At 31.4% G+C, this 24852-nt stretch overlaps 1 protein-coding gene across 2 annotated transcripts; it reads left to right on the forward strand.

The window, feature by feature from the left end:
• The first annotated feature begins 9931 nt into the window (after positions 1-9931).
• Positions 9932-24850, forward strand: LOC136269723 (IgGFc-binding protein-like). Of its 2 annotated transcripts, none has more exons than XM_066079311.1 (5): positions 9932-10089; positions 12462-12622; positions 13437-13500; positions 16502-16567; positions 22535-24850. In XM_066079311.1, the coding sequence occupies exons 2-5, from the start codon at positions 12521-12523 to the stop codon at positions 23782-23784; spliced, it is 1482 nt and encodes a 493-aa protein (XP_065935383.1). In that variant the 5' UTR covers positions 9932-10089; positions 12462-12520; the 3' UTR covers positions 23785-24850. The 2 variants fall into 2 exon arrangements, with proteins under 2 accessions (XP_065935383.1, XP_065935391.1); XM_066079319.1 differs by lacking the exon at positions 9932-10089 and adding an exon at positions 10181-10241.
• The last annotated feature ends 2 nt before the right edge of the window (positions 24851-24852 follow it).

Raw genomic sequence — 24852 nt, forward strand, 5'->3', positions numbered from 1 at the left:
ATATGAAATATAAAACATTTTCCTGAAAACTGTTTGAAAAATCTTTACATCCGTGAATTCAATTTGAATATATGTTAGTTACTTCCATTTAAACAATGTCTTTAAGTCTTTCGACCTTTTCAACTATGGTATCAAGAGCGAACCTTCATCGAACATCTACTTGTAAACAAATGGTATGATAAGCACTATTTTCCTTAGAGTTTTGACATTTATTTACCATCAATGTTGGTTTTTTCGACGTTAACTAAAATAAAAGAATGTTACTGTTCAGTCGTACATGTTTAAGCCACCAGTACGGATAAAAATCGATGTTATAACCGATGAAGTGACGATGAAGTCTGCAAAAATAATCAGATTGGTCGACGTGTAAACATGGTAAACACAACTTAATAAGTATTGATATTAGCTCAATAAACATCGGTAACGTGTTTATTATATCAAAATCTAAAATCTAAAATCGAAGTTTGTTTCTTCGTTCGTGAGTGGTCACAACTTTCGAAGGTTCTTTACTTCATATCACCCTGTATAAATATATAAAGCAGAAAAAATTGCTTTTCTGAATAGTTGTTTCTCTGTAAGATCACATGTCCGTATTTATCTATATGAGACTCAAAACACCATCATTTCACGATATCGGCAATTTTATAGGTGATAATTAGTTTAATTGTGGTCTAAATCTAATCCAATTAAAAAGATGTCAAACAGCACCTTCTCGCTCGAGGTCGCATATGACCTCATACATAATGGCCGGTAGATCGAGAGAGAAAATATGCATATCGCGACATTTGAATTTCATAGCTTTCAAACTAGCGAATTAGCCAGATTATTTTAAATAAACGACTATAAACAACATTTTAATGAGTATAGAATGATTTCTTTTGAAAAATTCTGATAATTAAAAAAACATGGGATATGTCCTTTAAAGAGCGTTGGATAACGGTTTTAAATACAACCATAGATTTAACATTTTCAAAATGTTCCGTATGTTATTCTAGAGTCCCATTAATTAAAATGATATATAGGTGTAGTGTCGTGTAGCTTTAAATAATTTTTTTCAGTCGAGGGAGATAACTCGCGTTTCAGTCCAATACGTTTGTTCACCTGCAATTTATCGTCAAGACCGCAGCAATGTGAATTTGCCGGACAACTCTACCGCGGGGGTACGCGGTTTTACCTGAGACACATGTTTTAAACCGCGTTGCAATTTGGACTGCGGGGATGAACAGAAAATAGGGGATCTGCGTTGGTGGTACAGTACCTGATAATCAGAAGTTAAATGTGAAAGTAGCGGCTTTGACGGTTGTGTTGTCTTTGCACAATGAAATTTTAAGTTACAGACGGGAGGTAAAATGACATGAAAGGTAGGTGGATGGGAAATAGTAAGCTTTACCTTAGTAAATGTCTGACATGTGATGGTGCAACATGTACACAGTGCGGAATGTCAACCCTTTGCCGGGATTTAGCTGGAAGACGTCTAAAAAGCTCAACAGTCTTGAATGAAATGAACGAATACTCAATAATACCAGTTATGTAGAAAATTTTACACATTCTGAGTAGTAATTTTCCTCAGAAATTGATGATTGTCCTCAAAAAGGAGTGAATTGAAGCTATTGATGCTAAATGGCAACTGAGGCTGGTGCTAAATGGGAAATGGGAATTTCTAACTAGTGAGTTCCAGAGACACACCCCATGGCTATAGTGAATTATATATATATAAAAAACGTGCTGTATTACCTTAGTCTAAGGCATAAATCCAGGTAAAGAGGCAAATACACGTCATTGCTTACTTACAAATAAACACAGTTTTAGATACGACAAACTGCAAAAACATATATTCTAACATACATTGTTCACGTAAATTATACGCAAATGCAATGTTGCATAACACTATTCTCAGGAAAAATTGAAATGAGCAAAATGATATGCTTTAAGTTTAACCCTAATCACAAATGAAAGATATGCATACAACTAAAAACTAATCAATGAATGTATCCTTTTTTCATATTTCAGAACATACAAAATTAAATGACTAAAAAATAAAAACCTCATAGTAGAAAAGTATTACCACAACAATCAGGAGTCATCTGAACTAATACAATAGAAATATAGAATTTGTCCTTCTCTCTGGACTGTTGTTTCCAAACTAATGCAACAAGGACTAGCGGGTAGAAGGTTCAGTGATTTGATAGATATAGAGCGTGATATTTACAATGATACTTAAAGTAAAAGTAATGGGTTCAATAAGGGATAAGTGATTTCTTAGCCGAACTGTATGACACAATCTTTATTTTGTTTTCTCATAAATCTAATATTATCTATATTTTCTCCATTAAAAAAAACAGTTTAGACGTTGAAGAACTGCGAACGCTAACGCCTGTTTTCCGCCTACATTTTACATCCAAAAATTTCGGAATTCCTGTCAGATATTCAAAAACTAAGTTTTCTACTAAAAAGTATAATCAAATCCTAATCAATTTATATCAAAATAAAATTTGTATTCAAATTATCCATTTTTAAACAAAAGTTTTGCTAACACGGGCTCTAGATTTTTTTTTTCATTGAAATCAATCTCTATGAGAGAGGAAAATATTATTTAGTGGCCAAGTTGTGAATAACAACTTAATAATAACATATTTACGATATATATTAAAGTAGAATTGCATATTAATTCATATCTGTTAATTAGTTTTCAAAAATTTACAAAGCAAAATTCTTTTTTTGGAATAAATTGCGGTCTGTAGACATATGTTACCCCCTCGTGAAACAACAAACCCTTTGGTAAAAATATGCTAAATAACAATTATTAAAACCCCTCAAAAGGAATTTTTGTTTCGAGGGGGGGGGGGGGGGGGGGAATGTGTTTTAAAACTCATTTCCGTTTTCCGTTATTTTCTATTATGAAATGAACTATTTAAACCCAAAATACAAAGTTATCTCTCTTTGTTTGACCAAATCATTTATATTAAATGAAAATATACATAAATGTTTACATTATTATAAAAAAAATACTTTAATTAGACAACTTTCAAAAACTGACTTTTAGTTAGGCGGCTAGACAATGCTATCGTTCGCAGACCTTTATTTTTTTAAAGTCGGGGTCATTTGTGTCGGAGATTTTGAGCGAAAAATTGTTTGAAATTAATAACCTTGGACTGTTTTTGTTTTTGTTTTTTTATAATTATTTGATCTCGAATATTGACATCTTTAACAGAGTACATATTCTGTAATACAAAGTAACTGATTACGGTCCATGTCCTGGTGCAGGTCCTGTTTGTAAATACACAGTAGGGTATAGGAGACTCGAGGCACACATGAAGACAGCCTCACTCAGTAAACTCCATAATTGAAAGGTTGAATGTCGGATGCTACGAAGGCAATGTGTCTTAATATCTGTATCAACAGGTGGATGGAATACCTGTGAAAGACAACGACATATGTTTGAATAAATAATCATAAACAACATTTCTTTCACACAAATGCATGTCTTACTCTACCAACACTTGGTCTAAGGGATGTTTCAAAGCATTCACGTTCTAGAGAAATACACACCAATTATTAACTTATGGATAAAACGTTTTAGATACGACATACTAACAAAAAACAAACAAATAAAAAAAGATCACAAACTCTGTTACTAGGTAGCGTAGATTTACACACACATATGACGTCATGGCTGGAAGTTGAATGCCTGTGAACTAAATTGGAAAGCATTGAAAACAAATCAAAATATAAAAAAAAAATTCTACGAATTTTAAGGTTTCTTAAGAATTCTCATAGATATGCTATTTGGGTTTTTGTTATTATGTTATTTGGTTTATTTTTAATTTCAATTGTATATTTACTGAAAGTTGTGTATTCAGCTTATTTCCGGCTAAGCTATTTTCTATCGTTCCCGACATAGAAAACAATCTGACTAAACGACAATTCATTTTGAATGTCACATTGAAAACGTATCAAGAGTTGAACGTTATTTCATGTAAGTACATAATTTTAAGTGCTGCTAGAATAAGATTTTCTGTATTGCTTTGGTGCAACATACCGTCCTCTGTACAAAAAGCCGAAAGACAGAATGTTTAATTAGAACTTAAGTAAAAACCATTTGACGGAAAAAAACTTATTACCTAAGCTTTTTAATTAAAAAATATGTTGTGTTTTAATCGATATGTTCATTATTATGTTGAGTTGTTTTCTTCTATTTTATTTTTATTGATGCATATCACGTGATAATTCCCCGAGGTGTCTGTCATGTTATACCAAATTTTACTGTTTTAATTTTAAGAAAGGAAAAAATGCCAGGTGCTTGGTTGAAATCAAAACATAATAGTTTACAAACTTTGATGTTACAGTCTTAGTAAGACGCTTAATTGTGCAGATGCTTCCTTCACTGACCTCAATACTGTACATATCAATATCACAAAACAAAAAAAACAAAAAAATATATATCCTTACTATTATAATCAAATTATTGACATGTCAATGGCAATTTGTTTATGTATAAGAAAGCGGAAATTACCTAGTTGGTGATAACATCTGCAGAGGACGCATTTAAGTGGAGGACAAATATTTCAAGGTCACTTTTTTCAGCAACATAAGATATCGAAATCAATATATAAACCTGTATATTTTTTAAATCTTCAAAATAAATTTATTTGTCATTTCCTAGCAAACGCTTTGAAATCACAACTAAAAATTGATATTAGCATTTAAAGTGTCGGCCATATCGTTGAACATATTCTCAACTGCCAGACACAAAAATTTAGCCGGTAGTCACGTTTACGTTTATACAAAAAATGTATTTCGTCAAATTCACAAGACAAACGTAGTTGATATGTAAACGTGATTGCTTGCTAGGGCAAGCAATTTAACATACAGAGGAAAAACTACAACCGCCGCAAGCCGCAATTCCATGTGCATTTTACTGTTTCGATATAAAATGATCTGAACTTAAATGATTACCGTATACTCTTGACGCGATACAATGGGACTAGGCAAGAACTTATATCTAAAGTTTCAGTAATTTGTTTATTAGAAATGTAGATGTTGATATGAATTATAATTTTCCAGTATCAGCATTACATCATGCCAGGGTTAGTGAAACACTTCAAAATAAACAATATGTTGAATGTGAAACTCTTTGTACTTTGATAAACATATGTCAGATATGAATGTTTAGGATAGATAAAAACATTAAAGTCCCAGTCAATTTGGGATGTAAAAGTATTGAGAGTATCTGCTAAATGAGGGACAGACGGTTACGGTGAAGCTATTTTAAAGCATTTTAGCAATTACCAAAGACAAGTTAAAGTTGATTGTTAAATGAAGTAAACAATGGATCTTTTACATGTACATCGAATGGAAAAACTAGCATATCATACCATTTGGCCTTAACGACTAGTCTTAGAAATGGAAAGTGTTAAAATAGCAGAATGATATTGTTAAAAAAAAATTACTACCATCATGAAACCTTTACTGTCCCTGGAAAATGGTATAGTACGACTTTGACTCTTGATTAGGATTAAATTCATATAAACAATCCAAAACCAATTCAGAATGTCGATTTAACTATTTGTCAACAATGGTGGCGGTCATTTTGAATAACAGGCAACCCTTTGTTGCCTTGTAATTTTTGAAAAAAATGATGTTTTAGGACATGGTTAATAAGAACATCTGTATTAAGGACCAAATATTTAGTTTAAACAATATTTTGTATAAGAGTAGGTGCTCATAAGGATCGTAATAGAATATTGGTCAGGTGTTGTAATCTCGACAGAGCCAGTTTACGGTTTCAAAAGTCAGTTTGCAGTGTAGGTTATTAAAAAAAATTACAGCCGTGACAGTGACTTTCGAAATAAAACGTAACCTGTCTCCAAATATTGAAATGAACACATATTTTAAAGTTGATGCATTGAGTTTGCAGCTTTGGAGTTTTGATAAAAATCAAACTGATCACATTTCGTGTTTAACAGAAACGTCATTCAATCTTCAAGCTTGATTATAATGGTGGCTGTGATATTTTATCGAACAGTTACCGTCAACTGACAGCTTTGATAGTACAGCTATTTTATCGCCGAGTTTGGATGACAAAGACACTCTTATTTGCATCACGCGAACATTACCTACATTGTCGGAACTGTAACTCAAACTCGATGTTGGCACGAATTTGAATCTTTTGACACCAAAATATTCAGTAGTCAGACATACTCTATTGAATCAAAGACACCTTAATACAACCTTCGGTTTACATTTCAAAAGTTCATCGTTAGGTGGCTTATATATGACTGTCGTACATGTGCCAGTACTCAATAATTACCTCGATAACTATTTGAAAAGTCGAATCAGGTGGATGTGACCATTATATGCGTCTATAATGATTAAGAATTCTTTGAAAGATGAATTCCATATAAATAGCACGATTATAAGCAAGGGCAATGTAGTCTTTGAAAAATAAAATGTGGTAACATTACGTACAACGTTAGATCAATAGGGTCTTGTGAAGGAAGAACTCACAGCATCTTCATTGAAGAGTGAACGCTTTGGATTGACGTATGCTGGAGTAACAGTTGACTAAACGTACGAATTTTCTAGTACTTTCTGCACAAGATGAACTAAACATGACTAATACACTTAAGAAAATCCTCTGCTTCCAGTATGACTTATCAAACTGAATGGTTACAAATCAGTGGAATAAATGAGTTATGCACAAGATCTTACTACATTTGTAATGGGCAAACGCAAAAAATTGTATTATCCTTCAGCTGGTAGCACAGTACGGTACACTTCATTATACAAACTTTTTACAAGAAACGGGTCACTGTGCATTGAATTTGCACATGAAATAACAAAAGTAGTAAATGCATCGTACAAAAGGTTGATTCTTGTTCAAAAGCTTAAATAAAATCATATAATACATGTAGTATATCAGTCCAAATATAAAAGATAAACGTACTCGATATGTACAAATGCGATTGCTTTCTACACATCTTGTTAATCAGACAATGCATGGAATTTCAGGTTATGTCCTAATAAGCAGATTATTATAATTCTAGGTGTCGATATAAATTTTAATATTATCGTTATTTGCATTACGTAATGCCGGGGTCAGTGAACCACATCGAAATAATCAAAAGGTCAAAAGTAAACTGTTGTACGAGGGTTGTTCGCAAATTATTGAGACATTTACCCTTATATCCATGGGGGGGAATATAAAACCTTGATATATTACAAAAACGTACATCAGGATAGTGTTTATCAATGTGAAAAGTTTCCTGTCCATGGCATGATTAAGGCATTCCTGAACCGAATTGCCTTCGCCCAGTGATCTGGCCAACTGCAAACTTATCACAATGTTATTATAACGCTTCTCATTGCTTCTATGTTTTAAACACTTTACAAAGGAACGGAAATCAGAATTTGTTTATCATTTGCCATCGTTTGTTTCATTTCAAGAGGTGAAATGTTTCATATTCACTCCATTCTCGATTTTCGTGAAAAAAAAAATCGAATTATTTCTAACCGAGAGTCATAATTACTGTGAAATAAAACTTCAGACATTTCATGTACATATTTTTCATCTGTTGACATCGCTTAGTGTGTAAAAAATAGTTGATATTTTAAATTAGTCCTTTTCTCTCAGTTCTAGTTAACCAATCAGTGAAAAAAGGACAATAAACTGACTCTCTTTTTTCCGTGCCATCGTATAGTTTTAGGTATTTTTCCGAGATTGCCACCAATTTGGTTTATATTCGCTACGCCGCCTTGAGGTCAAAATTCAATATGCATGTACTGTTGCTGTCAGATCTCTATTGTTTAGTTAATATATCTATGCCATATTCGTATTCTAACTCAAACACTGGTGAAATTTGATTAAAAGGTAGTAACGATAAATATAATAAAAAAGGAACATAATTATATTAATTTTTTTTTCTCTCTCATGAACTTTAAATCTACGGACACTTAGAAAGAAAATGTTTTCTTATTCTTCGAGTTTTTGCCTGCAACTGATACCCCGACCATGAATTTATTTATTTACCTTTGTAAACAAAATATTAATTTTTCATTTTACTTTGTTTTATTATCTATTGTGGTTTCTTTAATGTTTTTGCTAATTTTCTTCCTGATTCGTCACTTAAAAAGGGACATATTCGTGTTGTCTCAATAATTTCTGAATAACCCTTGTTCTTTGATAAACATGTGAATAAAGATATGAATGTAAACGATGGATTTACCCATGTAATACCCAGTCATTAGGAAGTTAAACAAAAGAACATTGATAGCATTTGCTGAATTGGGGAAGGGTGGTACGGGGAAAGTGTTAAAAATCATTTAATCAAAGACAAGTTAAAACAAATTACTAAAATGAGTAAACAATGGGTCTTACACATGTACAATGAATATAGGTAAACTTTATAGAATAAAAAAGAACATGTTATACCACTCAGCCTCAGTTATCAGTCTTAAAAATGGGGAATATTTTTCACGACAAAATTGGTTTTAAAACCCGTCACATTATAATAGCATCACTGTTGGTGAAAAATGACGTATCACGATTTGATTGAAATAATTCATAAACAATATTCAGGAACTTGATCAGGAAATGTTCATGAAGATCATATGAAGTTAAAATTGAGCAATTTGATTCATGAATATGAGTTCATGAAAAGAAGTTGATGAACTTCATGGATTTTCATCTTTCATGAATAGTTCATAAACAGAAATATTCATGAATATTCATTATTTTAAACACATCAGGAATTGTCCAATTTTATCTTCATTACTTCTTCATAAAATGTTTTATTAAAATTAGTTCAAGAATTATATTCATAAATCATTCATCAGTATATGAACATGAACTATGCACTGACATGCACATTCTAACATACTACATTTTGTGTATAAAAATCTAAAATATGACATACAAAATCTCTTAAAATACTTTATTTTAATATAAGAACACCCAATATCGATGTATTACATTATTCTTATGCATAGCTTATTGAACATGCAACAACATAGGTAATGTGTGTTATTATGTCATATATAAATCACAGAAAAAAAGGAATGGGGAGGTGGGGGGGGGGGTAGCACCCTCCATATTGGTACTTTATTGTTATTGATTTCTGGTATGGTGTATGTACGGTACTCATTCATGTCTAGTATTTGGTTATGATCTGCTGGCCAATTGAGGATTTTTTTGATGATGTACAGTATTTTTTGTTAACCTTTCTAGTTGTGTGCATTTTTTGCAATTTTTTGCAATTTGCTATAAAATGACATGATGCTTGACCTATGTTTTTTGCACAAGTAACTCTGCGTGATTTGTTTATGTACTTCATTTTTGTTTCATGATGTGATAATGTTCACATATTTTATAGTTGGTTGGGGACATGATCCATACACGTACTTATGTACCTTTACTTGTCATTAATTTTCATTCGCATGTTTTCTACAAATCTAGGTGGCAATGTTAAGCAATATTCTAAGACCGAAAAGAAATGATAATTTAACTGGTGTAATTTTTTCTATGGGCTCAATGCAGACCTGAACGATTATTTTTTTGTGAATGAAAGTAGGTAATCAGAAGGATATTATTAGAATACCGATCAGGAGAAAACGAATGCACTACATGAAAATGTGTTTACGCAACGGGCATATTATTGTTAAATAAATGTATTCAAGACCATGGACTTTATTGATCTATGTAAAGCAGATAGCAGAACATGAGAAGAGTAATAAATAGTTAAATACCTCCATTCGGATTTAAAGAGACATTATATAACATCAGACCTATATCGTTGCGGGTTCTTAAAAAGACTTATGATTTAAAATGTTGGTAATGTTATTTAATTCCTCTAGCGAGAGTTTAAATAAATACTTTTTTTAAACTATGTTTTCATTGTGTTGTTTAGGTGTCATCTGCTCTGTGAGCCTTTTGCAAAGAAAACCATCGAAGCGTCCGACAAGGAAGACAAAATAAATCTTTAAATATCAAGATATGTCATGTTAGACCAATAGGAGGTTCAGTTTTTGTAGGTATTTTAGTGAAGTCATTACGACAAGATACTGCAATAAATTCAACGATATTACAAAAAAGTAAGTCTGCGTAAACGTAATTCAATGAGGGTTATTTTTTTAAAGAAAAAAATGCAAATTTGGTTTGTACGTAATCATTTTTTAGAAAGTCCTCGGATATGTGATATGCTACAGACTCTGAAACGTGTCTTGTACGTTACTTTTCTCACACGGTACGGTACGTTTTTCATACGATATAATACGCTTCTTGGGTGATACGATACGTTTCGTGTATGATCAAGCATGCACTCATATTTTGTGATCAAATAAATTTATCATTTTAGAATTTCTCCAAAGCAATTGTAGAAAAAAAATCATCAGGCCATGTGTTCCCCCCCCCCTCCCCCCGGAATCAGTTATCGTTACTCGTTACATACCGGGAAGTAAAGTTCTCATAAAAAGTTTTTCGCACTCTTTTCATACGGTTCTTATTCGCTTGTACGATACGATACGCTCTCATACGGTACGGAACGTTTTTCAAATGATATAATACGTTTCTTTTATGATACGTTTTTCGCACGGAACTATACGATTCTTATATGATACGAAAATCGCATGCTTCCTATACGCTTTTTAGGTGTAGTAGTATGTTTCGGGGTCTGTAAACATACGTTCCGTTTTAAAACGAAATAAAACTGAACATGTAACTAAAAGCAAAGTAAGAAACTGGTAGAGAAGGAGGCACATTCACTTTTTATGTTTGGTTTTGATCATTAAATAGCCAAGTTTGATGTTACATGAAGTTAAAGTTAAAATCATGGTTTTTGTGTATGTTTACTTATTTTGTTTTCGTATGTAGCTATCACAGTGCAAAATTCACTGTTCAATTATAACTTTATATTGGACTTTACTTTTAAAAATTAACACCTGGGCTGCGTTTTACAAAAGAACTTACGACAAAGTCGTAAATATCTTTAGTCTTATGGATTGATCTTTAATGAACAAAATTTATATAACATCGTTCATTCACAAATATTTTGATTTCTATAATTATATTTCACTGGAACTAAATTGAAACACTGATTGATTTGTCATCAATTACCATCCGTTAATAAGGTCGTAAGTCGTAAGTTCCTTTGTAAAACGCAGCCCAGTTTCATAATATTATTTCTCAATTTATTTCTTACAAAGTTATTTACTGATTGACACTTTTCGGACTCTATATGTGATCTCAAAGAGACAGAGTGCCATGTCTCAAGGACTGTTAATCTCTTAAAACAACATTGTGTAATTATCGGTTTTTCATTTCTTGGACATCAAAGAATCATTGAGTTTATTTAATTATTTTATAACTGTCAACATTTTACTCAGCTTACTTATGTCATCACCCATTGTTCAGATTCTTATATATAGTTATGTACAATTGTCATTCGGCAGTCTGGAATACGGCGGCCAGCCTCGGCCACGTCCGACTCACCCAGAGTTTGAGTCTGAAGGCAACTACTGGCCATATCCGACTTGTTTGTAATATGCCTGCCTGTTAAGTTGTTATAATGTTGCCATCGTTGAGTCTCGACCAATAAAAATGGAATCCTACATCAATTGCCTGTTTATTTCTCTGGAACTGTATACTGGTAGACCCTCGGGAATACGACAAAGCTACACTTCGTTATTACCTTACGGCCTACAGCGCGCTTACACCTTATACCCTTTACACCAACATTCCCTCACCCGGTTCGTACTGCACACGACCGATGCAGATCCAGAAGAATTCTCTAGCACCGTCAAATCTACGCGGTCACATAGCTATTAAATACCCCTCTGCGTTTGAAATTAAAATTTGACACAATGCAGTTAGAACTTTAAATGACCAAATGTGCGGGTGTACCTTACATAACACACGCCATATTCTGTATGTGTTGTAAGGTATTCAAACAAGACTGATTTAAAGATTAACAACATTTTTAAAACGATTTATGATGTCGTATCTGATATAAGTACAATACATAGGGTGCATGTAATTTAATAAGTTCTTCCTGGCTGCAAACCTGATTTACTCGCGGTGACGTGTACCTTATCTCACGTTGTTTAAAGTGTCGACCTGCTTTTTGTTGTATTATTTCTTGTGTGTTCTCCCTATCTGTCTCTCTCTCTCTTTCTCTCTCTGTGTGTCCCTCTGTCTCTCTCTTTCTCTATTCCTTTTCAATATACCAGCATGATCTATTGATGTTCCGTATTTGTCACGACGTTATATAGCTGCAAAGGTTTTATTATTTTGCTCTGACTGACTATTGAAGACGAGTTAAAGAAATAATGTATTCGTTTTCACAAGTCGTGTATATAAAATATAAATACAGTATAAATTATCCACCCGTAATTAATATTATTAGATAATAATTTTCGTTAATAAGTATGAACATATTTATACAATATTTGTAATTGATGAGTTTCAGTTGTAAAACAACGATGGACAAATTAGCTTGTTCCATGATGTTTCAGACTATATTTTTTTATGATTCTGTATGGTGATATCAGTAGCCAACCTTTATACGAAAACAGCCGGGAAGACCAAGTCACAACTAAGCAGACAGAGTTTTATTACCAGAAACTCTATGGGAAACTATAACAATTTTATAATAGTTGATACTGTGCCAATATGTGAATGCAACTGGTTTTAACTGGGTGATCTGTTTAGTACAGCTGCCTTATATTATGCAAAAAAAAAACCCAAAGCAAAATGCATTTGTATTAAACATATCATGGTAGTTTATTGTTTGTGAAAATATGTTAGTAAAGTATACCAGTATATGCACACATTTGCGCAATTCGTAAACATGCATGCATGAAAATGTATGAATGTGCATTGATTTTAATTTATGATTTTGATTATTTAAAATGCATGTTTGCACTTTATTTCTCTGGGGTTTTTTTCTTCTTTTTTTTTGGCTTGTTTTTGATGGGGTTTTTTTTATTGTTGTCGTTTTTTCTTTTTTTTTTTGGCCCGCAATTTGAAATCATAACTGAAATATTATAAAAAAATTAGAACACAGATTTATTTCTAAGAGACAAAAATATTTCCTACAATTACTGTTGTGTCTTGACATTAACGAAAAATAATGGGAAAATAAAACTTTATTGTTATATTTTAGTTTTAGCCGCAGTTTTTTTTTCGATTTGAATGATCATTTTTGTATTGTTTTTGCCTTTCGCCAATTATTGAGTTCTAAAAGTCATATCGGTTATCTTTATTAATAAATGAAGACCTATTGAATGTTTAAGGTATTTAATTCTACCCAAAATTCAAAACAAAAAGTGTTTAAAAAGATCCGAGCGAGATAATTTGTACATTAAAGTTGTTGATCAGCTGTTCACACCTTTTATTAAGCTGGCTTTTATTCTTTTCTCTAAATATGTGTTATCATTATCTAGAACGAGAGATTTTCCTTGAAAACCAAGTTAACAATTTTAAAAAGGAGCTAGATATTTGCACAGGTAGGTTAAATGCTATTAGTTTTTCTTTGTATATAATAATGTACAATTTAATGTATACCACATATTTTTATTCTGGTTTTCGATGTCAGTTGTCACCAACTGCATCTTTTGTTTGCATAAAAAAAAACCAAAGTGAGTTACAGCCGGCAAAAAAGATGCAAAATGCAGTTAATGCGGCCATGGGGCCGAACGAAATTGATAGGTATATCATATTTCTTAACGATATAATCATTAAAAACAACAAATACACTGTACCTATGGATGCGTTGAGAGTGTTTAACATAAGATAAAACAATTTACATTGCGTCGGATATGACTAAAGATAGCTTCATGCCCCATATTCAAATTTCTTATGAGTCAGACGAGGACAATGATGGTGTTTATACCCCAAAACGAAGATTTTAGTTTTATTAAAAGATCATTGTCAATAAGAAACAAAACTGGCATGAAGTCAGCATTAATCAACATAAGTCAAAGCAAGACATGTACTGAGCTAATAAGTAAATAGTGAGAGTAACTTTTTCGCGCCCTGTAAACAGAAAATACAGATAATCGCATAATGCGAATTAAACAAAATGCCTAAAAGAAGCACAGTGTTCTTGTAATAACAATCGAACATGTAAATATAGAAAAGTTGTTCTAACTAATTAAGGCACCTCAGCTAATTCAAGCAAAAACATATCATTACATTTACGTTCTAAAATCATATACTTCAGCTGAGACACTACTTATTAGACATTATAAATACATTTTCCAGTGTTTTCGTCTGTGTTGGATTTTATAGTTTTGATAAAGTGAAGTTCAATTATTTTATTAATGAATAATTTAACATTTAATCGTACAGTTGCTAAATTTATACAAATGTAAGAAATAAGGAATAATTTGTTAGATCTTTTCAGGTGATGAAATGCGGTCGGGTGTTATTGGATTTGATCACGCTTTGTCAGGCTTTTTCTCTGGTTAAACGATATAATATGAGTAGATATTCACAAACAAATAAAACAAGATATACAAGTGTTAATACACAACAACAAACGAAATGGATACAGTGTATATGTACGTGTATAATCAAACATTTGCTAACTATAATTGTATACTCATGTTCACTCAGTAATCAAAACTTAAAATGAAGTTCTTAGGACCAGTGGGATAACTTTGCTATACGCGTAATTTATAATATTGATAAACGAACTCTTATAAATATATATAGAAAATTCATTAAATCCATGTTTTCTTCAACAGAACTACATTATTTGCTTAATGGGGAATTTTTAACAATAAAATGCTTTCTTTGGTCATATCATAGGATATGAATTTTTCGACTTTGCCGAAAAAAGTAATAACTTGCGTTAGCGGGTTATTTTTTTATTTTTATTTTTTGCAATGATTGCAACCTTCATATCCCGCTTGGACAATCCAAAAAAGCATTTGTTTGTTTATATTTAAATCTTTTTTTCAAGAAACTAATAGATCCATCTTTAAAGAATTAAGTAATATCAACTGAATTATTGTACATGTATATCAGTTCGTTAGATAAAAGAAACAGCGAAATCGTCTTTTATGGAAGTTTGGTATCACCATGAATATTTCGTGTTGTCCTTGACTTTTTTAAGGTTGATGAAGGTTTCGATCAATCAATAAACGGGGCGTAGATTTCAGTTTTGTTAGTTTCCACAGAGCTGTGAATTGCAATCAATTTTTGTACGAAATAGTGAGAATCATACATGTACTTGGTGGATGTAAATATGATAATATGCATCCTTGAAAACCTAATATAATCAGAGTAGTGAAATTGTATGATTATGAGGAAAACAATAGTTTTAAATAATCATGTTAAAAATATAAACTATAAATCAATTTTGAACAAAGGTTGCATGTATAATTTCCGTGATAATATTTTGCATTTCTAAAATAACTTTACTATTTTTCATGAATCATCAGACTCGACGACATCTATGGAAAAACTGACATCACCAAATCCAATGCCTGGTTAGAATATAACTCGTGTTAAATATGCTTAAATTATAATCTGTTTAATTAAGAGCTTACTCTTTTTCGGTTTTACTAAAAATGTATGATTATTGATAAAAATACACAAACAGTTGTGTTTTTATGTTATAAAAACACAATGTCCTAAATTAGCTCAGTATCAACATTGATACATATACATTGAAAGTGTGATTTCAATTTACTTGTAATGGGATGCAATAGTCTCATTATAAATAATTGATAAGTAACATCTGCATATGCTAGGTTTCCTCCGTCTTGCGATCTGTTGCAAAAACTGCAATTGTAAAATTTGGCTAATTGCGTTTTTGTTCCTGAAAATTTAGATTTGGACACGATGTGATTCAAGTTAAAACGTTAACTATCACCACAACACGTTTGAAACCGCCTTTTAAATGATAGAGGTGCGGCATTATCGATTTCCAAATACGCCCAAAGCTATGTCAACTTTATTTATAGTTACAATTTTTAACAATCGATGTTACAGATTTGCTTTAATTATGAATTTAATAACCATATTTTTTTTTCAAAACACTAGTTTCAACAACATTATATTTTATATCCAAACAGAATGTTTCATTTGGTAATAATACATAAATTGAAATGTATTAAAGACTGGATATCCTTTGAAATATTAATCATCTATGTATATGTAATAGATAAAGAAATATATGTTCAGTTCTGTCAGTTTTTACAGAGCTTTGAATTGCAATCAATTTCCATAAGAAATAGTGAAAATCATACTTAGTGATTGAAAATAAAACAAATATGTTCCTTTAAAACCTAATATAATCGTAGCAGTGAAATTGTAAGATTTATGAGAACAACAGTTTCAAACAAATGTGTATTCTGGTATTCCTAACTTTATAAATTATTAATCAAGTTGAAACAAAGGTTGCACGTTTAATTTTTAAAGTTCTGTGTTAATATTTTTCATTTCATTTCATTTCATTTCATTTCAAAAATATCTTTATTATTTTTCATGAATCATCAGACTCGAAAACATCTATGGAAAAACTGACATCACCAAATCCAATGTCTGGTCAGATTAAAACCCTTAGTAAATATGCTTAAATTAAAATAATTTTTATTAAGATATTGCTCTTTTTCTGTTTCACTTAAATGTATGATTATTGAAAAAAAATACATGAACAATCGTGCTTTATAAGTTATAAATACAGAATGCCTTATATCAAGTCGGTATAAGTATTGGTACATATACATTAATGAACGGTCTGATTTCAATTTGCTTGTAATATGATACAAAAGTCACATTATAGATAATTGATATGGATTTGTATGTGTGACAATCATTTGTATTAGAATACAAAACAAAACGGTGCGAAATCGTAAGTTACACCTGCATATGCTAGGTTTCCTCCATCTTGCGATCTGTTGCGAAAACCAGAATTGCAAAATCAGATCTAATCGCTGAATTTTTCTGAATTTTGACACGATGTGATTCAAGTTATACCGTTTCCTACCATCACTCTAAGTTCAAAACCGCCTTTTTAATAATAAAGGCGCAGCATTATCGCTTTCCAAATACGCCCAAAGTTATGCCAATTTTATTTATAGTTAACAATCTCTGTTACGGATTGCTTTCAGTATTTAATAACCATATCATTTTCTTTCAAAACACCAGTTTAAACAATTGAGTCCCAAGCATCTACAACATTATATTTCATATCTATATAGGGGACAAATATGCTAAACAGATTTTGACAAAGCATGCACACGTTTTTTGAAGTGTAACGTGATACAAAGATTACGTTTTTAAAAAAATATGTGTTAGATACCCCAAATCGTCCCCGCTAGGATCGGCTACGGCAAACCTAAGTAAATTTGTAAAAAAAAAAAAAAAAGAACAGTTGTTCCTTCGTCAAATAATTATCTCATGATAATAATAAAATGTATGACTTAATTGTAACATAATACAAAGAACAAATACTTTCAGAGAAGGACGAGATACAAAGAGGAAATTTTAAGAAGTGCATTTGTTTCGCTTTCTTTTTATTGATATTTTATGAAAACCTTGTAATTTCTTTTTGCATATTTTTGAACTAACTTCCACAGAATAATTTTTAATTGTTAAAAAATGTGAATATTCTAAACGGGCAATGGCAAATAAATTGTGATATCTTACTAATTGAGAAATTAAGAAAAGAACATCATACGATCAACCGAATCCTAACGTAACAGCTAAATTATATTGTAAAATATTGGGATTGTTATTATATAAAAAATATTTTAAATTGTTTAAGTCCTTAGATATCTTTTGAAGACTAAAACAGCTGTATTTGAATATATTGGAAATAAAATTTATACTTTTAGTCTAAATGTTCTCGGTCAATTAGAGGTCTTTCCACCCTAATATTTTTTTATTATAAATTGCTTTATATATTGCTCAAAAAGGTATACAAAAATACTCTACCTATGATATATGTTGTACTAGACAATGGAAAAAACTACAAAGCCAAAAATGATTTTGTAAGATTTTTTTTTTGGTATCTCAAGTCATTACTTTAGAATACCCTGTTGTTTGTCGTAAATATCTTTTGAACTACTTTTTCTGATTTTTTCCATATACTCTGAACAAAACTGATGTGCTTTCCAAATGATTATTCTTTCAACAAGCATATAAACAGAAAAAACAACAAAAGAAGAGCGTGTTTTAGAGGCTATCTGAGTTTGTACAATATGAATGGGTTGACTGTAAAAACAATTTCCACTTGAGTAACCACAATACTTGATGTGATACCTGGCTAACAAAATTCCATACCGTATTGTGCAATCCAGCAAGCTATTGAAACCCTTACTATAATTCTGTATTTCAAAATGAATGAAAATTCATTAATTAACAGTTTTTAAAGTGACCTTTGACCTTTATGTCATTTTGTTTAGACGAGGTAGACGTTCCCATCCAAGTGGTCCGTAATCTCTATGATAGATAGTAAAAAAAGTTGGAAGTGATTTTATCGAAATTGCAACACTTTCAGGGGCAATACATGTAATTGGTAGAAGGAGCCTCAGATCCGTTTGGTTTGAAGAACCCTTAAAGTGAACTGAAGACATTGGTAAACGTTACAATTCTCTATTTCTGATGGTTTCAGTGGAGTAGCGATAACGAACATTTCGTAAACTAGGGACAATAACTCTACAATGATTCAAAGGTATGAACCAATGGGCTATATTTTAAAAGTCTTAAGATGTCATACTGCATGCATGAACAAGATTTTCTGTACAAACCTAGATTAAAAAGATCTAAATACTCAGTAATTAACATATATCTAAATGGCCTTGACCTTTGACCTTTAAGTCATTTTGTTTGCCCAAGGTAGACGCTTCCATCCCAAGTGGTCCGACGTTTCTATGATAAATTAAAAAAAGTAAATTTATGGAATTTTAAATACTTTCAGGGACAATAACTGCTAGAAAGATCCATTTAGTATGAATAGATTAAAGAGCCATTTAGAAGTGTATTGAAAATATTCAATCGGTAAAAGTTCCAAATCTCTATCTCTTATGTTTAAAGAGGAGTAGCGATAACAGGAATTTCCTTCTCAAAGGTCAATAACTCTGTAAGTTTTGGAAGTTTTTTGACACAGAATCAATTAGCACCATAACTTTTAATGAGCAAGTACATTTAAAAAAATTTTTTTGGATAACCCTTATAACAGAAATTCACCTCGAGCTAAATAGGAAAAAAAGAAGAAGAAAAGACATAAAGAAAAAAAGAAGTCTTTCGCCTGAAAGGTGGAAAGACCTAAATAGAGTGTAGCCATTATTTTTTTCTTTCTGCAGTCTATAAGAATATAAAATCGATAATTGCATGGCTTTTTATTTCAAGATAAATAATAATAAGATCATTATAAACTGACACATTGCATATTTAAAAGTAGTTATACACATTTTCACCAAGATAACAAAATTAGATTATTTATGCAAAAACAACTACCGATTTCATGAGAACTAATACAGAAATCCAAACAACACTGTTCTTAATTCCTGGATCAAATGTAACTATAGGTAAGTACATAAGTAAGATATATATTTGTGAATAAAAAATAAAGATTGATATGTGAAATAAGAAATAGAAAAAAATGCATTGGCTATCGGATCCTAAATCAAATATATATAATATATATTATTTTAAAATCATTTATAAGAGGGAGAAGTTAGGCCAAGCTGTCACAAGCAGATCAGTTTTAAAAAGTTTTTGAATTATAACTTTAGAAATACACAATATATAAGCATTTACTTATTGACAAAGTTAACAGAAAAGCATAATTACTTAACGTGATAAAAGAAAATGAAAACCTGACAAATAACGGCTGTTTTGTGTGTCTGTTTGTCTTCTGTTATTTTTTTTCCCTTGATATAATTCAAATGTTGATGATTAAGTGCATTCATTATCTAAGAAATATCAAATGTTGTTATCGTATGGCCTATGTCATAAATTGAAGTAAAGGTCGATAAGACTATTTTTGGGTGTGCGTTTGGAAGTCAAATGTTTAATTTCCCATGTGTAAGATTTACTTGACTAGCTTGAATGTTGCAGTTGTATGAACAAGTATTTTGTAGTCCAGCTTTTCAGTTAATTTGTGTTAATACCTCCCCTAAACTAACACAGATTACCCAACGCTTACAATGTCAAACTGGAAAATATTGCATTTGTCAGAAACATTAGATAACGTCCATATCACCCCGGCATTTTGCAAGAAAGAAAGGTATTTCGTCAGTATGGGTTGAAATGAAGACACTAGTATATTGTCATCGTTAATATGATTAAGCAATACATTTATTATTATTATTATTATTATTATTATTATTATTATTATTATTATAATCATCGTAAGTACTATATTTTGAACTATAAATATCACGTAATACTCGGAATGCATGAACTTTTTTTGCGCAAACTTGTGTCGCTATTATTTATAAGTTATACACGTGCAAAACACCCCATAAACAACATTACTTGACTTACAATCGATACGATTTTTAACTTTTATATTTTGTCCTTAGATTCTTGAAATTGACTTGAACAAATCATATATTTACACATAACATATTTTGTTGCATCAGCCAACTCACATAAGTGTTGTTTCTAAAAGAAGAGGTTATTATGTTTTCTATAACTTATATGTCTTTCAAGCTTTTCTCTTCTGAATGCCACTATAGATGCATTTTGAAAGCAAGTTTCAAGCGGTTTGAATTTCTTAGAATTTATGGACGTTATTATAAAATTTGACGAATGTTTTCCTCTGGAATAACTTAACTCAAACGGAACACGGTTATATATTTTTGATATTTTTTGTAGTTCAATAAATCACTGCGGTTGAGTTTGTCCACCTTCAGAGGTTGATTCTCGACTTCCTTGTTTCCTTGTTCGAATATATACAGTAGCTTAAATTGGTTTTTATTTTCTCCCGTTGTTTAAAATATCCCTTATCTGTTGAGCGATTCAACGCACACGGACACACAGTCAAAACGGTTTAGATTTTTTTTATAGATTCAGGGTGTCTATATTTTTTAATAAGGTGCATACGTTTGTCAGTAGGTTTAATGTTAAGGTCTGTAGAGAAAAAATCCTTCTCCAAGAGAAATATTCACATCTAGGAACTGTACGCTGGATATTGAAAAACATATTCGGATGTATATCATAAGCGATTTTATGAAAATAAAAAAAAGTATGTTACTGACCAGATTCCCAACATGTCATAGATATATCTAACATAAAAATGTGTTGTTTGTTACATTTTTCCAAAAGAATACGTTCCTAACCCCCCCCCCCCTCTCTCTCTCTCTCTCTCTCTCACTCTCTCTCTCTCTCTCTGTTAATTCTAAAATTGTTATTTTCCAGGAGCGCATCCATCAATTCCAAAATGTTATTTGTGTCAACTCCTTTTTTCTCTTGTTGATTTAAAATGTTTGCTATTACTTCTCGCTCTTCTTGTCTTGCTATACTGGTATACAGTGCTTTTTACAAAATGATATCGAGGAATTTGATAATGGTTGATTTTCGGAAGATAATTTTCATAAAAAAAATGTAGTGTCTTGTACGACACCTTTAAATGATCAGTTTTTTCTTAAAATTGCGATACTACATACTCTGCTAGCTTCTCTGTTGGATGTTGACGACCATTTACTATTGCTCTAAAAGGAAGGTTTTTCTTATAACTTGTTTTTTGTAGTTTTCCTGAAGATATATCTGAAGTTAAGAGATAATGTCGTAACTCAGACGTGATCGATCCTTTTTATGCACGTTGTTTATTAGCCACTTAATTTTGTTAGTGATTAGGTTGCTTCTTTAACTTCCTCATATGATGGATTGCTTATCATTTCGTTATCCAACTGTTCAATGCGATGTACTTATTGGTGTCTGATACTACTATTCCAGATAGTTTGTCTGCTGGTCTAAGAATTATGCTTTGATCATGTAAAAATTCCCTCTTTGCTTTACTTTCTGAACAAGTACTATGTTACTTGAAAATGTTCTACTTAACCCCTGCATAACGTCTTCTTTCACTTGTCTTATGTTTTTATTCACTTGTCTCTTCCCTCTTCTGGTGTCTAATTACTTTTAGAATGTTTATGTTTGACAGTTCATACATCTTGAAAGGAAAAATCATTTTATTTGTCGATAAAATACTCCCGAAACCGAATCCTAAGTTCTCAAGTCTGCAGATCTGTTATTAACTGTGTAAATTCAACTTTTTCTCTAGAAGGTACAAATTCAATACCCTATTTCAATAAACTCATTTGATCGTCAGTAACATTTTTGGAATTGATAATTTCCATTTGATTTGTTTCAGTTTAATTCTATTTTTGATGAACAAGTTTCCTGCATGTTTACCTCATTAGACATTTTGTCAGCAAAACCATATAATGGTGGTTGGTGATTCTCTTCTTCAAGAGAGGGCGATACGTTACAAATTGCAAAGAGATGTGTATTATTTGTATGAAAGAAGTAAATTTTAAATGTATATAAACAATTTATATATATTTTTTTATAAAATTGCAGGAAGCAGGGGAACACAATTCATAGTGGTGTTTATGAAGAATTATTTTCCTTCAACTAGAAAAATCTTCATTACTTCTGAAAATGGAGTACAAATAAATATTTCGACTTCGCCACATCTGGATCCCACGCTGAAAACCCAAATAGACCAATGCGTTACCATTCCATCGAACAAAAATTTTGTAATACCACGTGGATTTGAATTGAATAGTTTTAAAAAAGAAGTAAAATCTATTTTTATCGAAACATCTGCTGAAGTTTTTGTTATAAGTCATGACAAGGGATCGTTTACAATAGGGATCACAACGCACATCCCGTTACATAAACTTTCCAACAAATATGTTGTCATATCCACAGAGCCAGATCTGAGTTCTTTTTCTTTCAAAAGTCAACTTGCAGTGGCCTCTACAGTCGACAACACAACAATATCAATAACTTTTAAGATGAAAAGAAATTTGCCTTTGAAAATTGAAGGGAACACGTACTACTCCGGAGATATATTCAATTTTTCACTCAATCGTTATGAAACATATCAGATTGCGCACGAAACTGATTTAACAGGGACATTTATAGAGTCATCGGCTCCAATCGCAGCCTTTTCAGGCAATGATTGCAATAAGCTCGAGAATATAGGCGCCTGCGATCACCTCAGTGAACAGTTACCACCAATAGACAGTGTAGACACTATATACATAGTACCTCCAAACGCAAATGATAGAGACACTTTAATTCGTATTACATCGATGGAAAGCTCAAATACAACTTTCGTGATCGGGAACGTTACACAGTCCTTGTTTATAAACAAACTTGATTATTTTGACGTTCGTATTTCGAGCAGTCAGACTTGTTTTATTGCTTCTGATCAGCCAAGTTTAGTCACAAGTTTTGGTTTAGCTTCATCACATTCCACATTTGGAGATCCATCTATGACGATTGTCCCTGGCTTCAACCAATATTTAAGTTTCTACAAAATCGTCGTACCGTCTGGATATGACTTTGACTATGTATCGATAATGATCAAACATTCTTTCAAAGATTCTTTCCGCATCAACGGCAGAGTGATAGAACCAGCTGATATTGTTTTTGAAGAAAACGTAACAGCTGCTAATCTTACATACAATGTGAGAACAATTCAAGTATCAGCAGGGGAGCTAACAGCGTACACAGTGGACGACGAAAAATTCGGACTAATGTTTGCAGGAGTTTCATATTACGAAGCGTACGGATTTTCCGGAAATTCTTTGCTGCTTTGAGTGTTTTTTATGGGTTTTTTTTTATTTCATTATCTAGTTGTTCTTATGTTAATGTAAGTTAATAGGTCACACTGTGTAATTACAGCATTTTCCTAATTGTTTATCTTACCATTCAACTGTTCATATATGTCGAAAAAACTAAAACAAAATTTAAAAAGATCACACAACGAGTCGATCAGCTGAAAGATCTTTTAGATAATTATTTGCATCCATAGTTTTGTTGTTGTTGTTGTTTTTTCATATTTTTTTTCATTTTTGTGAAAAGTTATCTTAAATGTACGCGACAACATGTATTTTAAGAATCAATAACTCATCGTTGTTCTTTTTGCATTTATCTTTATATTTATTATTTGATTGCATTAATTTTGAAGCATTGGCTTTATTTTTTTGGTGTTTATATTATACATACATGTATATTTTGTTAATGTTGTTCGTATTTTATAGCGATGATTATATTTAGCGTTCTTTGTTTGGTTGCAGTTATTTCAAAAACTAATTGTAAAGTGTTGAATTTACAGTTACATTGTATCTCCAATCTGCATCTGATTCAGATATATCATTCCAACCTGAATTATTTAATTGTTGCCTACAGTTAATGGAAGTTTCAGTTTTTTATTCATAAGTGTTTATATATTCATTGTGCACTAAGCGTTCACTTGTGTTGAATTTTTGTTTAGCAATCAATCAGCTTTTACACACAGCTCAGCATGGTTTTTAAAAAATGACCGTTGTCGTCCAAAACTCTAAAAAAGAAACATGAATTCTTTTATCAATTGTCGCCTTACAATCATGATAAATTGATAATCTTGAATAACGAGATTGTACTGGTAATTGCTGGTCGTTTTTTTTTTTTTGGAATTAAATTAAAAAGAAAAAAAATCAAAATTTTATTTACGATAGTGTTTTTTAGTTTTATTATTTCTAGCAAATACAATATTATGAATGTGCTGAAATTAAAGCAATAAAAGTGACATATTTCCATAGACGTATTTACTCTTAATTTTAAGTCAAATTGCAGGTAAATTCCATCCCGTAAATCCGCGCATTTACGTTTCAATTATGTACCGC

Source organism: Magallana gigas, chromosome 1, assembly GCF_963853765.1.
Source record: "Magallana gigas chromosome 1, xbMagGiga1.1, whole genome shotgun sequence".
NCBI lineage: Eukaryota > Metazoa > Mollusca > Bivalvia > Ostreida > Ostreidae > Magallana > Magallana gigas.

Coding starts and splice junctions, on each gene's coding strand:
- LOC136269723 (XM_066079311.1), top strand. CDS start 12,521: ATGATTCTGTATGGTGATATCAGTAGCCAACCTTTATACGAAAACAGC. Junction 13,501..16,501: donor GGAGCTAGATATTTGCACAG/GTAGGTTAAATG, acceptor ATGAATCATCAG/ACTCGAAAACATCTATGGAA. Junction 16,568..22,534: donor TGGTCAGATTAAAACCCTTA/GTAAATATGCTT, acceptor ATAAAATTGCAG/GAAGCAGGGGAACACAATTC.